General features: G+C 38.4%; 2 protein-coding genes across 2 annotated transcripts; both read left to right on the plus strand.

Moving 5' to 3' along the window:
* Nucleotides 1–502: 502 nt before the first annotated feature.
* Nucleotides 503–5,422, plus strand: LOC133722663 (bifunctional 3-dehydroquinate dehydratase/shikimate dehydrogenase, chloroplastic-like). The gene is made up of 11 exons (XM_062149535.1): nucleotides 503–790; nucleotides 1,417–1,649; nucleotides 2,050–2,155; nucleotides 2,284–2,502; nucleotides 2,843–3,189; nucleotides 3,587–3,650; nucleotides 3,812–3,920; nucleotides 4,006–4,155; nucleotides 4,551–4,699; nucleotides 4,948–5,110; nucleotides 5,219–5,422. The coding sequence occupies exons 1-11, from the start codon at nucleotides 770–772 to the stop codon at nucleotides 5,260–5,262; spliced, it is 1,605 nt and encodes a 534-aa protein (XP_062005519.1). The 5' UTR covers nucleotides 503–769; the 3' UTR covers nucleotides 5,263–5,422.
* A 1,737-nt stretch (nucleotides 5,423–7,159) lies between these two features.
* Nucleotides 7,160–17,907, plus strand: LOC133721005 (uncharacterized). The gene is made up of 4 exons (XM_062147504.1): nucleotides 7,160–7,374; nucleotides 7,998–10,429; nucleotides 15,580–15,634; nucleotides 15,949–17,907. The coding sequence occupies exons 2-4, from the start codon at nucleotides 8,100–8,102 to the stop codon at nucleotides 17,623–17,625; spliced, it is 4,062 nt and encodes a 1,353-aa protein (XP_062003488.1). The 5' UTR covers nucleotides 7,160–7,374; nucleotides 7,998–8,099; the 3' UTR covers nucleotides 17,626–17,907.
* Nucleotides 17,908–17,948: the final 41 nt, after the last annotated feature.

A 17,948-nucleotide genomic window follows, 5' to 3' on the forward strand; every position in this document is an offset into this window, starting at 1 on the left:
GTTACAAGGGAGCCTAAAAAGGCCGGGCAAAAGAGCATAGCAAAACAAACTAATCTATTAGCCTACCATTAGGCCTAGCAGAAGATCACCAGCAGCATGAATAGGAGGAAGGTCGAAAATTACCAAACCATATTCATGATTAATGCTATTTTTGGCCAAAGAGTCAAAACACCTAACTTTTTAGTTCCCAAAGAAGGACAAGTATAATTCAGAAACTAACATTTTTTCTTCTTCTAAATATATATAAAATTAGGAAAATGTGTTAAATTATTAATCCACCAGCCACATCACACCACACCAAACCTTTGCAAACTGTTGGTCACACATAAAATGAAAAAAAAAAAAGTTAGTTAGTGCCTCGCCTCAAGGTGAAGGACAATTCGGTAAAACCACATCAGTTTTGCTCCAGTGGAGTCTTCACCTACCTCTGCCTCTGTTGCTCCGCCGTTGAAGTACTTTCCGAAGCTTCAAAAGTTAGTTGGTCAAGTCAGCCCAGTTTGATGCCTGTGGTTCTGATCAACTCGTATATGGCAGTTAAAATTTGTTACCTTTTTTAACTGTCTTTCCATTCTTGCAGAGGTCAGAATGTTAATGGGTTTAAAGCAGTACAAGAAAGTTACTGTCTTTACGTTATATAGGGGACTGAAAGTGATGATGGCTTCTGTTCTCCTATATATACACCTAACTCTACCCACCCACCTCAGTCTTTCTCTGTTACGCTCGAAACCCACTTCAGTTCTGCTGACATTCCTCAAGTCTAAAGCAAGCTATGACTCTCAGCAGTATTCCGGTAATGCTTTGTTTTCTGCATTTAGATTCTGGTTATGTGGTTTTTGATTGTGATTGGATGTTCTGGGTTTGCATGCTTGTTTTGGGTTTTAGTTTCAGTGACCCTTTTGTTTGGTTAATGAGAAATGAAGGAAAGAAGTGAAAGAAAATGGGGTTTTGGGTTTTATGGTTCTTGCACGATTGTGGGATTCTCTGTTTTTGTTTTGTTGTCTTTGCTTTTGATGACTGCAGTAACTAAAAAGACTTGTCCTTTTTTATCTGTATGTTTGAAATTTCGATGTGTTTGGTTTTTCTTGCTCTTGTAAGAAAATTCAGTACAGAAATAAGATAGGATGATTTCAGTGACCCTTCTGTTTTGGCTAATGAGAAAATGGAGGAAAAGAAAGTAAGCGAGTTGAGAAATGGGGTTTTTGGTTTTATAGTTCTTGCTGTTTTCTAGGATTATAGGATTCTCTGTTTCTTTGTCACTGGTTTGTAAGGAAATTTAGTGTTGAAATGGATAATGCTTAGACTTTTAAGCTTCATTGTACTTTCATTTGTAATATCGAGCAGTTAGATTTTCAGTTGAATGGCGTCCTTTTTAGTTGTGTGCTCGTTTTGCTAAAGTTTTCATTGGTGAACTTGTAGTTGGCTACGTCGGATCTTCAAATCGGTCATGGAGCTCGAAAAAATTCGACACTAATCTGTGTGCCGGTAATGGGGGAATCAGTTGATCAGATGCTGCGTCAATTGCAACAGGCAAAGGAACTTGGTGCTGACCTTGTTGAGATTCGGTTGGACTACATTAAGAACTTCAGTCCAAGACAAGATCTCGAAACTTTGATTAAGCGCAGCCCTTTGCCAACACTCGTCACTTACAGGTAGCTATTGAGCCTCTTGATATATCATGTAGTTCAATAAAATATGTTCACAAAATTTACTTGTCATAATGGGATGGATACCAAGTCTCAGATTATAAGCTCTTTTAGATTCTGAGAACTTACAGGGCCACTATAATGGTTTGATTCTTTGATTTATATTGTTTTGTTTATTTAGGTGATTGAATCAGAGTGGTTGTTTGGTCTTGTCCATCACATCTCTAACAAAAAAGTTGTTCTCACTTGGATTTTCATTGATGTTTTTAAAACATGCAAAAATTATGTATCTGCATTGTTGATAAAAAAATGTTCCTTTAATATTGAATTTGTTTTCATTTAGAGATCTGCATTAAGTGCAGTTTAGCAATCCTTCTTATGCTTCATGTACCTACCTACCTTACAGGCCAAAATGGGAAGGTGGTGAGTATGAAGGAGATGAAAATAAGCGACAAGAGGCACTCATTTTAGCCATGGAATTGGGAGCGGATTATATTGATGTTGAACTAAAGGTAGGAATGCCATGTATCTTTGGAATTCACAAACTTGTTAGTTTTTCTCTTTTATGAATTATAACGTATACAACATGTTGCAGTTCTGATATTCTAGTCACTGAAACTCAAAATTTTTTCTCATGAAGGTAGCAAATGACTTCTACAGTTCTATTCAAGGGAAGAAGCCAGAAAAGGTCAAAATCATAGTTTCTTCCCACAACTATGAGAATACTCCATCTGCTGAGGAAATTGGCAATCTTGTTGCAACGATACAAGCCACTGGAGCTGACATAGTCAAGGTCGCAACAACTGCCTTGGACATAACGGACAATGCAAGAATATTTCAAGTGCTAGCGCGTTCTCAAGTAAGTGACCAAACCCATTATTTTGATGTTCTAAAAATTATACTTTCATATTGTACCAATATGTTCTTCCAATCTTGTTAATTTAACAATTGAGGTATTAATATGTATGGATGAACATGATTAGTAATGTAATAATGAAATTGAAAATGCAAATGATACACAAGATAAACTATGATTGCTGAACTGATACATGTAAGGTCAAAGTATTCAAAAAGATCCAGTTTTGACTTTATTTTTTTGTGGAAACTAAAAGCATTAAACAAGAGTTCTTTATGTCTAGAGTTATCAGGTTATATGATATGTTCTACAATATGCAACTGACGTTTGTACTCAACTGTAGGTCCCAATGATAGGACTTTTGATGGGTGAGAAGGGTTTGATCTCTCGTGTACTTAGTGCAAAATATGGGTCATATGTCACATTTGGTACACTAGAGGCAGGTGAGGTATCAGCTCCTGGCCAGCCAACTGTAACGGATCTGTTGGAGTTATACAATTTTAGGCAGATTGGAGCCGATACCAAAGTACATGGTGTGATAGGAAATCCTATTGGTCACAGCAAAAGTCCTCATCTTTACAATGCAGCATTTAAAGCAAATAACTTCAATGGAATTTATTTGCCATTGCTGGTTGATAGCGTTGCAAACTTTATCAACACCTATAACTCCCCTGATTGGGTTGGATACAGGTAAAATTTGATCTCAGAAGCTGCTAAATAATATGTACTTTTCTCTTAGGTCTTCTTGCTTTGTACCATTAAACGAATTTCACATATTAACTGCCAAAGTCTGGTGCTTTAAAGAGTTTCATTATGTTTATATTCACAAGCAAGTTATTACATATTAGTCTTTGAATTCATTTTAAAGCTTCAGGAGTGAAAGTCTCAGAAGTCAAAACAAGAAATTTATACTTTTTTCTACTTCTTTGGAAATGTGAATTTAAACAATGATAAACGTCAATTTATTGCAGACACATAAGATACGTTTCATTGATGGTATCTCAAGACAGTCTAATGTAGACAGCATGATACATTCCCCTTAGCGTATTGTTGTCAATGGGATTAATTCTATTTATTTGAAATACAGTTACACAATTCCTCACAAAGAAGCTGGATTCAAATGTTGTGATGAGATCGATCCTAATGCCCTGGTACATTATTAGTTTCTTTTCTTTGACATATTTTCTGGCATATGGTCATTGCAGTACATTTCCTCACCTATTAATAGTTGGAGATAAAATTTGACTAGGAAGGTCATTGAGGCATCTAACTGGCATGCATATTAAAACAAAAATCTCAATTCTTTTTACAGGCAATAGGAGCTATTAGTTGCATGATCAGGAACCCAACTGATGGGAAGTTAAAGGGCTATAATGTTGACTATCTTGGAGCAATTGCAGCTATTGAGGAAGGACTTCGAGGTTTCTTTTCATTTGACATGCTACACAAAATTCATTTACTAAGCTAATTTGGAAAGGTGAATAACCACACTAGTTTTTTGTACAGGATTAGGATTGAACGGTTCAAGTAATGGATCTGGTTCCCCATTAGCTGGTAGGTTATTTGTGGTCATGGGAGCTGGTGGTGCTGGAAAGGCACTTGCATATGGTGGAAAACAAAAGGGAGCAAGAGTTGTCGTTGCCAATCGCTCATTTGGTGAGTCTTCAATCTTGCACTAATACTTTGCCAACCAATTTTTTTGGTCTAATGCTTAATGATCGAAAATCTGCATTGCTGATTGAATTTATATCCTTTCTTCTCTTCCACCTCTTTATAAGAACAATACGATAAAAATGTATTTTAACTTGGGTTAATAAACAAGCAGGAACAAGTATGTGAAAAGAAAGCTTGGTTTAAATGAATCTTCTTTTCAGTTTTCTCCATGATTGGTACTTTTTTTGTGTCATGAACATGAACAGTTGTTGTAGCTGCTGTTCATAATTTAAATCTACCATATCTCCCCTTATACTTTGATCTGAAGTAGCAATTTTCCTTGTTAGATAAGAATCTCATTCTTAGAGAGTTCAATTTTGTTTTTTTCTGACTGCTAGACAAAGCCAAGATACTTGCCGACAAAGTTGGAGGAGAAGCTATTACTCTTGCTGAGTTGGCAAACTTCCATCCAGAGGATGGTATGGTTCTTGTAAATACCACATCTGTTGGAATGAAACCAAGAACTGATCAAACACCCATCCCAAAGGTTTGTCCACCGTCACATTCTATAGTTATTTGTCCAGTTGTCAATTTGATGAAAGATCAAGTTTCTAGAATTTTATCTATATGCTGCAATTAAATACTGTCTGATTTCTCCAACCAAAAAGGAGAAGTAGTTTTAAGTTTCTTCTTATTATCATACTATTGTAGCATTGCACTGGTAACCCTCGTGTTGACTGTTCATCTTCATATGCTTAAGTAAGTTGACATATCTTTCTTTCTTTCTTTTGACAGGAAGCTCTGAAGAACTACTGTTTGGTATTTGATGCCATTTATACACCTAAATGGACCAGACTCTTGACCGAAGCACAAGAGTCTGGAGCAGCTGTGGTTTTTGGGACAGAAATGTTCCTTAACCAAGCATTTGTACAGGTCGAAAAGTTTTCTGGTATACCTGGTAAGTTTAATATGAAATATTCAACCTTTCTATAATTTTCCATTTTAAACACTCCCATTTAACTCTTTATCTAATCATGTGCTTGTTCTTAATTTTTTGCCAATGCAGCAAATAAGCAACTGATCAGGGATACATTGGCAAGAAACACATGAGGAACTTGTCTCGAATCTCCTGCTGCAGCTTATCCTCTGCTTTCGAGTTGCAGCTTAGTATTATGCAAGTAGCTGTTCATTTGTCATGTTGTACCAATAAATTTCTGATTTCACTTATGGAATATCGTGTGAACATGAATGTCGAAAAGTTTTGAATTTACTCTAGGCCGTATATATTTGGCCAGACAAGGTTATTCCACGTGAAAAAAGTTTTGTAGCCAATACCCAAAAGCTTCTGGAGAAATACTTTTAAGTCAGAAAACTGAAGGGAGTACAACCCTTTCCTCTTGTCTTTCAATTTGGCACTATAATGCAGTAGTTTCGGTGTCTAGCCTATAAAATTGAACCATTTCAATGTATTAAAATCGGAAGTAACTGGAAAATTACTGTAAACGATACGAACTTGGCATCAGATTTACCAGCCAATGTTCAGCTTTCTATTCCTGGTAGATAATATTGCATGAGCTTATGAGTATCGTTACCTGCAGAGGCTGAAGAGTTTCAAGTAGCATGGTATTCAAGTACTTTGCTTTCATTGTAGTGATTCGATAGTTGTTCACTGCCCGCCAGCTTTATCATTCAGAGAAATTGGTCATCGGTCTATAAGCCTTTCCATGGAAGTTTTATCTGATAATGTCATCACGTCCCATGACTTCGTTTCTAACTAGTTGTACTTATTCTAATGTCGTCATTGTAGAGAGCAAATCGAATTTAGCAAATCATTCAATACTACCCTACACTACAACGTTTTGAATTCGAATATATGTATATAACCGAATTGATGCTAACTATAATGATTAGTTGTACATGTTGTCAAGTTTTGATTAGTCTCTCAGCCACATAAGCTTTTGTCTGGTATATCAGCGTCGATGATTTCATCTCTAAACAGTGTATTCAATTTGATGTCGTCATCATAGAGAACGAATAAAATTTGGTAAATTTTTGTCTGATATGTCACGCGGTGATAACTTCGGCACTGACCAATCGTATTCAATTTAATGTTGTCACCGCAGAGAGCAAATCAAATTTGACAACTCAATTAATGCAACGTTTTAACTTTAAATATAGCAGAAATAATGTTGATTGTAATGATTAATCATCCACATTAACTGTCAAGTTTATAATTGTCTCTCAGCCACATGAACTTTTATCTGATATGTCATCATTTTCGATAATTTCGTCTCTGACCAATGAAACACTTTTTTGATATCGTGAGGATCGAATTTGGCAACTCAAACAATGCAAATTGTAATGTTTTAATTATAGATATAACGGAAGAGATTGTAACTGTAATAACTTGAATGTCACGTGTCACTGTAATGACGTGAATGTTAAGTAACTGTTAGACGTAACTATCACGTAATTGTTATAAGTAACTGTCACATAACTGTTAGATGTCGTCATCGTAAAAAACAAATCGAATTTGGCAACTCAGATCTCAGATAATGCAAACTGTATCGTTTTAACTTCAAATATAACGGAAGATACGCTGACTGTAATGACTTAAATGTCATGTAATGATATGAATATCATGTATGACGTGAAAGTCACGTAACTGTTAGACGTAACGATATACCATTGCGGCTAACAGAAACAATGTCAAACAAAACATGTACTCAAAATGTAAAACTTATCAAGAAAAATTAGCCATAGAAAAACCCTTATGAACATCCTAAATCACCATCTAATGTCAAGAACTAGTATAATTATGGTCCCATTAATATCCCCAATAACCTTCACTGCTAGTTGCTACTCCTCCACAGTTGTAACCATTAGCTGTCAAGCTCTGAGCTAGTCTCCCATCCAGGTGTCACAGTAGGTGATCCCCACAGTCAAAAAAAAAAAAAAAAAAAAAAACAAGACGTCAAATTCATAACGTTGTATGCAAAACGTGGTTTGATTACAAACAAAAGCCGTAGTCTCAGAATAGAAAACGTCAAAACCTTGTTCTCCTTCTTCCCCAAATACCAAAGCAGCCGTCAGTCAGTTACTCACAGTCGGTGACTCAAATCCCTAATTCCATATTCCAGTCCTCCTCTCTCAGCTCATTTCACATTCCATGGGGCTTTGCATGTTCATCATCGCTGAGGATTTTTGACTTTTGAGAATTGGGTGAGTTCCTCAGCTCCTTTCATCCCCGAGAATATGTATTTGGTTTGAAACTTTGAATTGGGCTTATTTATATATCAAAATCTATGTCTCAGCTCAAATTCTAGGTCTGCTGTTGATATTGGTTTGGTTAAAGCTGACACCTTGTTCATGTTACTGTGTCGATTCATATAAAGGTTCCTCCTTTATGGATAAAGATGATGATTTTGATGAAGCTAAGGGTTTTGGTGTTTTGGGTTTGTGTTAAAACGTATATAATTTTCTGGGTTTGGTGATTATTGTTATGGTAGCGTTTCTGTGTTCTTTTTTATCTTTGTGAAGCTAAGCTATCTATATTCAGACTGTTGGTTTCAGCATAGCTAGTATCTTATACTCATGTTTTGAACTTGGGTTTCCAAGTTATTTGCAAATGCCTTGATTTTGTGTACTTTCGAAATTGCTTTGGTGTTCCTAGCTCTTTTGTTTACTATATATCTGCATTAGACTTGGTTAAGGGTTTAGTTGAAATTTTTGAATATCTTTTTTATACTCAAATGATGCATTGAATCTGTTGTTTCATGTTAACTAGTTAGATATACTGTTGGTGGGTGTATTTTTCTCAACTCGTTTGTTTTGTGTTTGTGCAGATGTAGACATGCGGGGGTAAGTTTCATCTTTTGACTGGGTGTATATTCTGTTGTTTGTGTATGTGAGGGAATCTTTGGGTGAGTTTGAATTCTAAGTGAGCAATGGAGTGCAACAAAGATGAGGCAGAAAGGGCAATGCAGCTTTCTGAGAAAAAGATCCAAAATAAGGACTTTAAAGGAGCAAAGGAGATGGCACTAAAGGCTCAACGACTCTACCCTCAGCTTGACAACATTTCTCGCTTAATTACAGTATGTGAAGTTCACTGTTCAGCAGAAAAGAAGGTAGGGGGATCAGAAATGGACTGGTATGGCATTCTTCAGATTCAGCAATTTGATGATGAAGCAACGATCAAGAAACAATACAGAAAACTTGGGCTGCTACTTCATCCCGATAAGAATAGGTTTACTGGGGCGGAGGCTGCTTTTAAGCTGATTGGGGAAGCAAACAGGGTGCTGACTGACCAAGGAAGTCGTTCTAAATATGACATCAAGTTGAGCGCTTTAACTGGTACCAAATCATTAGGTCATCAGTCATATTTTAACTTCTTTGGACCCAAACATTCCAGTGCTGCAAGTAGCGTTCTGAATATTCCTCAGTCACGGTACACTAGTGTGAATTTACATCAGCCGGTGAATGTACAACAACCGGTGCAACCAGACACAATCAAGATAGCTTGCCCCTCATGTAAAAGAATGTACGATTACAACTTTGCAAATCGACTCATATTTTGTCAAAGATGCCTAGGAATCTTTGATGCCTCTGATTTGGGTCCAGAATCTCTTGGGAATCCAGTAGCTCCAAGTCAAGGTTCTTCAAAAGAAGCTTCACAAAGGAATGGAGGGACTGGATACCCGTCTTCAACAACTAATGGAAATGCAACGTCAAAGGCGGCAAGTGCTACTGAAGGTGGTGGAGCCTCTAAGACTGTAAAGAGAGATATCGAGAATGGAGTTGGAATTGAGAAGCAAGGGGTTGAAAGGTCCGAGTCTGGTCCACTGAAGTCAAAGAATTCAAGAAAATCAAGAAACGGAAAAAGAGGAGAGAATGCAACTTTTGATTCCGGTGAAAGTTCCAAGACTGGAAAAGAAAAGGTTGGTATTCCTTCTGAAGTCAGTGAGCATCACACCAGGAGATCTTCAAGGAGTATGCATAATCATTCCTTTTATGAATCTGTAAATGATGATGATGATGATGAAAATGATGATGATGTTGGCGATGTCAAGGTGAATGATGATGTCAATGTGAGTCCTTCGAAAGTGAGGGAAAGCCCATTTCCCACTGCTACTAGAAAGAAGAGGGTTAATGCATTTGCGTATGGTGGAGTGTATAGGCAAACTGTCTTGGCCCTTTGTGCTATGGATGAGTATAGGAAATTAGGAAAACAAAGAGTGAGGCGCAAAAGAAGCAACACTGATGAAATTGAGTTACAGGTAAATGAATTATCCATGGCAGATAGCAATGGCAGCAAGTCCGTGGCAGATAACAGCGGCAGCAAGTCCGTGGCAGATAACAGCGGCAGCAAGTCCGTGGCAGATAACAGCGGCAGCAAGTCCGTGGCAGATAACAGCGGCAGCAAGTCCGTGGCAAATAACAGCGGCAGCAAGTCCATGACATCCATGCGAAAGATCATCGAGGTTCCTGAACCTGAGTTCCATAGGTTTGTGGTCAGTAAAGATGTGTTACAGAAAACTTTTAAAGCCAATCAAACATGGGTTCTTTATGATCCAGCAGATGGCATGCCAAGACGCTATGCATGTATCAAGAAAGTCTTACACCCTGGATTTAGGGTGAAAATCACCTGGCTGGAGCCCGATCCTGATGACCAAGGTGAGGTTGATTGGTGTAGCAAAAAGCTGCCAGTTGCATGTGGTAAGTTTGGACTTGCGCTCACTGAAGAAGTTACAGATCATACTGTGTTTTCTCATGAGTATATACACTCCACAAAAGGCAGGGATAAAAGCTCTTTTCGGATATATCCTAGGAAGGGAGAAACCTGGGCCCTCTACCAGGATTGGGATTTGGGGTGGAGTTCTGAGCCTGAGAAGCATTCACAATACAAGTTTGATTTTGTAGAAGTCCTGTCAGATTTTTCTGAAAAGTTTGGCACTGGAGTTGCTTATTTAGGCAAAGTAAAAGGATTTGTCAGTTTGTTTGAGCCAGCTGAGCAGCAGGGGGTTCTCAAGTTTCAAGTTCCACCTAATGATTTGTATAGATTTTCTCATCAAATTCCTTCTTACAAGATGAGTGGTAGTGAAGGATATGGTGTTCCTGCTGGTTCTTTTGAGTTTGATCCTGCTTCTTTGCCTGCCAGTCTTTTCAATCGAAGAAGCACTGTCACCATAGCCAAACCTTCTGGCTTCGTACCTTCTGGTAGAGCTCGCCCTGCTAAGAAAGAGGTGAAGAAAAACGATGAACCAATTCTGATAGACTAGTAGAAGCAAGTTAATGTTTGTCGACACAGGGAAAGTACTTCTACTGCATATCAGACTGATGAGAGGATCAAACGTATGAACTTATTTTCCAGAAATGAATTATCGTTTTGATACTTACCCTAGGGTGTATATATTTGAACATGATTCATCTGTCTTTGGATATTTCTGCAGTAGCTTCAGTGAAACTTGAATCATATCAAAGTTTTTATCAGTAACTGAGAAAGTACTCCTCTTATCTACAAATTTGGCATTAGAGCCACCAACTAAAGGTACTTTCAGCTTGTGTTTATGGTTTTCGTAGGTGGGTTTGAGTTTTCCGTATGCATTTTGGTTATGGTGTGTTGGTGGTCATGTCTTATTTACAGTCATAACAGTTGTCCAAAAGAGTTTACTCATAGCATATGACTAGACTACAAAAGCATAAAAAAAAATCATATGTTGTAAACCTAAGTTTATTCTTACTTTTTATTGTTTTGATAAGAAAACTATAAAAGAACAAGTGAAGAGAGTTAAATACAAAGTCTCTAGGGCAACCTGGCTTAAACGGTCAAAATAAAAGGCATTTAGAGCACTAAAAGGAAGACTATCATCCCACGTACAAAATGTTTTGTAAACCTAAGTTGCCATTTACAAAGTGAACCCCACTAATACTATGTTGTAATCTCCAACTATACAGAGTGTAATTTATATGAAAGTCTGTGTTAAACTTCAATTCCTTCGGTGAAAACAACTATCAATATACTGTTTTCATCTAGGGTTTAATGTACTCTAAGCATCTGCTTAGCCTCAGTCTGGTCATGCAATAAATAGTTCCTCACTAATCTCTTGTCGTCCGACGAAGGCACGTACGTGTTCAAAACCTTTACTGCAATAGTTCCTCACTAATGGTTTAAAATCCTTTCCCCTAACAATTTTAGTTTTTTTTTTCGATGAGTAAAGAAGAAACTACAAACAAAAACCACGCAAACAACCCGTTCCTACACTATGAAACAGAAAGGCCTGACTAGCAGAAAGGGGAAGAGCACAAGACCAGCTCTAAAGTAAAGGTTGGGAACCATGACCAATTTTGACAATAACATCTGGATTTCAGAGAGATTATTCAGAGCACCGTCGTGCACTTGCACCAACATAAATGAATGGTTAGATTGCATTAAATACACTTTTTGTTTATTAAAAATAAAGTTGATAATAAATATCAAGGGTTGAGATTATTTTATATAGCAAACTACATATACCCCCTTGATAGGATTTCAAAACACAAAAAACTCTACAACATTTGGTTTTGAACATTTAAGGACAAAAGTTTACACTTAAGGACATTATACTCTCCACTTGCCACATGTCATGAGTTAATTTACTTTTTTACCCTTAACTACTTATTTTGACTTGTAATCCCTTTGTAAGGATTAAATTTTACAAATAAGGACAATCTGCTCTCCACTTGCCACATGTCATGAGTTAATTTACTTTTTTACCCTTAACTACTCCTTTTGACTTCTAATCCCTTTATATTACTTTTTTTTGTTTTTCTGAGAATAATCCCTTTATGTTACTGTTTTTTTTTATCAGAGAATAATCCGTTTATGTTACTTTTTTTCCCCCTTAACTACTCATTTTGATTTCTAATCCCTTTATATTACTTTTTTTTTTCTTTTTCTAAGAATAATCCCTTTATATTACTTTTTTTTTTCTTCTGAGAATAATCTGTTTATATTACTTTTTTTTTTCCTGAGAATAATCCATTTATGTTGCTTCTCAAAAGAAAAAAAATATATATATATATCTTTCTTTTACACGTTGCTAAGAGAAAGAATCTCATACCTCACTCTCCTACTACTCTTATCTCATCGCCTAATCCTACTATTGCACTCGTCCAATCCTGCTACTGCACTCGTCCAATCCTGCTACTGCACTTGTACTTGTGTCCAGTTCTGCTACTCATGTTCTGCTACTGCACTCGTCATTGCCTAATCCTGCTACTGCACTCGCTGCACTCATACTCCGTCTAGTTCTGCTACTGCCCTCGTACTCGTGTTCTGCTACTGCACTCGTCATCGCCTAATCCTGCTACTGCACTCGCTGAACTCATACTCGTCCAATTCTGCTACTGCACTTGTACTCGTGTCCAGTTCTGCTACTCGTGTTCTGCTACTGCACTCGTCATCACCTAATCCTGCTACTGCACTCGTTCAATCCTGCTACTGTACTCGCTGCACTCATACTCGTCCAGTTCTACTACTGCACTTGTACTCGTGTTTTGCTACTGCACTCGTCATCGCCTAATCCTGCTACTGCACTCGTTCAATCCTGCTACTGTACTCGCTGCAATCATACTCGTCCAGTTCTGCTACTGCACTTGTACTCGTGTTCTGCTACTGCACTCGTCATCGCCTAATCCTGCTACTACACTCGTCCAATCCTGCTACTGCACTCGCTGCACTCATACATGTCTAGTTCTGCTACTGCACTTGTACTCGTGTTTTGCTACTGCACTCATTCAATCCTGCTACTGCACTTGCTGCACTCATACTCGTCCAGTTCTGCTACTGCACTTGTACTCGTGGTCTGCTACTGCACTCGTCATCGCCTAATCTTGCTATTGCACTCGTCCTGACCTGCTACTGCACTCGCTGTACTCATATTACATGATGTTAGAACTACTACAGGATGTTTGGTACTGTGTTGACCGTTGCACATCTGCTACAAATTTGGCAAACTTTGAAGTAAATATATAACTTATAGTGTACAAACACTCCATCTCGCTAAGTACAGACCACACGCAGAGAAGCAAAAAAAAGAAGCTCACAATCTGAACAAACAGTCAACTACAACTAAAGCACAATGAGTTTGGGAATAAAAGCATCCCCAAAGTTGGACCTGCCTAGCAAACAATGCTCTTGAAGGATAATATTACATTATAGTACTAAAAAATGGAAACAAACGACTCATAATTTCTTGCAATGCAGATTGCATAGCAGCCTAAACAACAGTAGCACTAATAACAAAGCAACCAAAATCAAAAGGCAAAACCATATATGGCGAGACACGAATTGTAAATAACTATGCCAATACCATTCAACCTGCTGGCATACGCGCATAATTTACAATGATTGAAGAGTACTTATGAACCCGAAGATTCAACCCAATTCCTCTACCATTGATTTACCATAATTTTCCTAAAGATTTCACGATTTTAAAGTAGCACCTCTTCTTGCTCTTCAATTTCAATTTTGAATCCTGTTTCTGATCATCATGAAGTGGGTCTGGGTTGTTAACAATACCAGAATCAGAGGAAACAGAACAAGAATAAGAAGCAGTACCTGTAGAGGCAAAGACACATCGTTTGAATCAGACAAGCAAAGCTGATTAAGCTCGGCCAAGGAAGAGTTCGTACTCAAGGATGCCAGAATTGAATCGAGAAACCCAGAACAGCTGCCGGAAACCACGAACAATGCGACAACCAACGCTACCCAAAAACACCAATTGTTCAAAACACCAGCAAAACTAAAAACTAATTATAGCACGAGGTGGAGCACGACGAGAGGATAAATTTTCCTACCTCATACACCACCGGTGATTGCCGGATTGGCCGGAAAATTCCCAGAAACCGACTGAAGATTCAGGCTTCACTCCGTCGCCGTCCGTTGTCGCACTAGAAAGCCGAGACCAGAAATAGATCGGCGTTGAGGAGACGAACCAGACGCCGGTGGTCCGCCGTCACTTGGTCGCCGGAAAACAGAAATTTCGGTCGGGTCTTCTTCTGGGTCGCTGGGTCTCGAGAATGGGTCGAGTTGTCTCGATGCTTTGTTTTGGGGTGTTTGTATGGGTCAGTGGCATACGTGTAAATATCTCATCAAACTAAGCATTTTGGTCTTTTTCCATTAAAATTAGGAGTCAGGCTTGCATCATTTCACTTTTGGGCCTGGGCTCATGTCCTTATTTGTATAAATCTTTTTGAAAGTAGGTTTTCTGTGTTTACATCTTTGGTCATGTGCTACTATGTAATTTTCTATATTTTATAAAGGTTGGGTCACTTGCACCATCGGTGCATAGAATAATTTCCACTCTATGAGTATGTCGAAACAAATAGATCTGTCACGTTCGTCCAAAACCAACTGCTTGATTTTCCATGGGACAGAACTTGTACCATTAATAAGACTATCAATAGCATCTTGGAATCACCTTCAACTTCAATGTTTAACAACAGCCAGTTTTCCACCACTCTATTTTTCTTTTGTACTATCTTGGATTTCCAACATAAAAATCTCAATGGTTTCTTTACCTCTCCAATAAAGCCCGGCCACCTGTCCCTCGCCCATTGCACGATCTGCACCTGTCAAAAGCGTCACGCCGCGTTTCACAGCCCACGTGTCCTGTCTCCATTATTTGGCCCAGATGGAAACACCCATTCCTCTCCTCTCAGTTTCACTCTTCCCGCTCTCATTTCCCTCCCTCCCTCCCTCCCTCTCTCTCTCACTCTCAAAACCCTCACCACATCATCAGGTAATCTTCTTCTTCTTCTTCTTCCTCATCTTATTCTCTCTCACTGAACACTGTACTCTGGGTTTTCGTTAAATTCTCGGCCCAATTGCTCCTTTTCTTGTTTTCTCTGGGTCCTTTTAGTCTTCGTCTTTGATCGTCGTTTTTGAGCTTGATTTTAGCTCTGCGGATCTCAAAGTATGGAACTTTATGCTGCATTTTAGTTGATCTCTTTGTTCGTTTCAAGAGAGTATAATCATGCTAGTTTTGTATATTTCCATGTCTGTTGCCTTTTTCAATTGAGCTATGGTTTTTGTGGGCTGAATTGTTAAAAGATTTGGTCTTTTTTGAAGCATGATGAGAGTTCTACATAAGGCTTTGTTTGGCTTTGTCAAATTGTTTGAGTACTAAAGCAGATGCATACAAGGAATTGGGTAGTACTTTCATCAATGTGGGATGAAATGAGTGCGGTCTCGTCTCCTTAATTTGATTTCATAGTCACGTTGGGAACTACTTCTTAGTCCTGGGCATAAATGGAATTTCAATTTTTTTTGTAACTATGGGGAATGGGGGTAATAAGATTTTGAAGACCAAGTGGATTTTAGTTGGCAGGTTTTCCAAATGGATTAGATTATGTAGTGTGTATGCTTATTTGTGTCATAATATGCAGCACTGTTAACAATGGTTCTTACATATGGATTTGGTCTCCAGGTTTGAGAGCTCGCGTTTAGGCTTCGGTGTTGGGTGGTGCTTTTGTGTCGATGGGGATCTCCTGAATCTCTTGGTTGATTGCTTTTGCTCATACCTTCACCACATTCCCTTACTGAAGGGTAATGTTGATGATACTTATTGACAGTTACTGAATGGCAATTGACTTTATTTAGATAATTACATAGCTGGTTCCCATGTCTGGTTTTATCTTACTTGATTCGTATTTGTGCAGTTTGAGGATTATGGATGACTAGACAGTGGACAAGCAGGGATAGGTTTATTCAAACTTTTTGTTTTGTGTTGGTGTAAATTGTGAGAGAGAACGTAGGTGATTCGTAAACTTAAACCAGTAATGGAGAGGAACAAAGGGGAGGCAGTCAGGGCAATGCAACTTTCAGAAATGAAGATTCAAGAGAATGATTTTGCTGGAGCAAGGGAAATGGCACGAATAGCTCACCGACTCTTCCCTGAGGATGAGAACATTTCTAAATTACTTGCACTCTCTGAAGTCTACTATTCAATTTTTGAATCTGGTGAAAGCTCCGAGACTGGAGATACTGCTAGAGCTGATTTTGAGCAATTTATCGAAAAGGTCAGTAGTCCTTCTGGAAATCTAAATGATGATGACGACGATGATGATAGTGATGATGGTGATGATGATAGTGATGATGATTATGATTATGATGACGATGACGACGATGAAGATGATGATTATGATTATGATTATGATGGCAACAATGAGTATGATGATCATGATGGTGATGATGATGGTGATGACGATTTTGTGATTGCTCCCAAAAGGTTGAGGGAGAGACAATTGAAGAGTTATACTGAGAAGGAGGAGAAGAATGCAGTGGATGGTGGAGTATCTACAAGTGTTGTGAGTCGTCCAAAAAGGTTGAGGCACAGCCAATTCCTCAGTGTTATTAACAGAATGCATGACACGTTTAAGGATCATAATTCTATCAGTTCCATTAAAAGCTCCTCTACCCCTCCATCGTCATCAGCTGCTCAATTCTATGACTTCAATGCACAAAAGTCTGAGGAGAAGATTAGGGTTGGTCAAATATGGGCACTGTATAGCGATGGGAATGGAATGTCTAAGACCTTTGCTCAAGTTAAGAGGATTAATGTCAGGCCAAACAAAAGAGTTCAGAGGACTGTGTCTTCGGGGCATTTTTATTTGCGAATGGGATTGCTTGAACCTTTCTTGGAACCCAAAAACATGGTTGAGCCGGTGTGTTGTGGGACATTTAAAGTCAAACGAGCTCCACCTACACTGTTCTCCCTCACCTCATTATCTCATCGTGTAAAAGCCAGACTTTTGGGCCAGAATATATTTGAAATAATTCCTAGGAGAGGTGAAGTTTGGGCACTATACAAGGAGCACAATCCACTGGTGACCTATCCTAACACGGGGAAGGGTGAATGTCTAGTGGTGGAAGTGCTGGAAGTTCAGCACCAGAGTACAAAGATTGTGGTTCTGGAACAGCTTAATGGATTTAAGTCAGTTTTCAAGGCTCCAACAGTGCAGAGTACCAAAACTGGTGTCATTGATATACCGCAGGCTGAGTTGGGTAGATTCTCTCACCAGATTTCTGCTTTTAAGCATACCAAGGTGAGTCACAGTCGACTTGCAGGGTGTTGGGAGCTTGATCCATTATCAGTTTCTGGTTATGAGAAAGATGGTGTTCCCAAATGTTTCTTTAATTGTGATCCTGCTTCTCTGCTGAACAATCCTGACTACTCTTGTGACCTTGGTGATTTGAAAATGGATAAAAGAAGCATGAATACTGAAACTCATGGTTTGTCTGGTGAGTTACTTGAAGGTGCAGCTAAATCTGTAATAGGTTCTGCGAGCATAGAAACAGGTACGAAACAGGAGACACCTTTTGCTGAAAGAGAGACTTCTGAGAAAGTTGAATCACGAGTTTGTCACTTCTTCTTTGGTAAAGATTTGGTGGATTCCGTTAAGTTAGAAGCAAGTCATGTGTTAATGCTGTAGACAGTGGCATGCATATCGCAAAAGGTGGCAATCTCACTCAACCTAAGGGAAGTGCTATTCCATTGTTGGGCTGATTATCATTGAGAGCATCGACACAACAAAGACTGATAAATATTGTGAAGATGACTTGCGAAACCCTTGTAGTTACCTGAGGCTGTATATATTTGGCCATAGATAGCGGTAAATGACATGGAAAAGGTTGGGTTTTAGTAGCCAATCTTAAACTTTTTATGATGTTTCCGAGTAACTGTATCAAGGAAATTCGTAGTTGTCTTTTGTTTTCGATCTGATTTTTTTACATATGCAGCAAGTTAACTTCAATT

This window comes from Rosa rugosa, chromosome 7 (genome assembly GCF_958449725.1).
Source record: "Rosa rugosa chromosome 7, drRosRugo1.1, whole genome shotgun sequence".
Classification (NCBI taxonomy): domain Eukaryota; kingdom Viridiplantae; phylum Streptophyta; class Magnoliopsida; order Rosales; family Rosaceae; genus Rosa; species Rosa rugosa.

Bases quoted from the DNA above. Each gene is read 5' to 3' on its own strand.
- LOC133722663 (XM_062149535.1), top strand. From the start codon at position 770: ATGACTCTCAGCAGTATTCCG. The intron at 1,650-2,049 runs GTAGCTATTGAG...CCTACCTTACAG, and splicing joins CCAACACTCGTCACTTACAG to GCCAAAATGGGAAGGTGGTG. The intron at 5,111-5,218 runs GTAAGTTTAATA...TTGCCAATGCAG, and splicing joins AAAGTTTTCTGGTATACCTG to CAAATAAGCAACTGATCAGG.
- LOC133721005 (XM_062147504.1), top strand. From the start codon at position 8,100: ATGGAGTGCAACAAAGATGAGGCAGAAAGGGCAATGCAGCTTTCTGAG. The intron at 10,430-15,579 runs GTAGAAGCAAGT...CATAATATGCAG, and splicing joins GAACCAATTCTGATAGACTA to CACTGTTAACAATGGTTCTT. The intron at 15,635-15,948 runs GTTTAGGCTTCG...GAGAGAACGTAG, and splicing joins CTCCAGGTTTGAGAGCTCGC to GTGATTCGTAAACTTAAACC.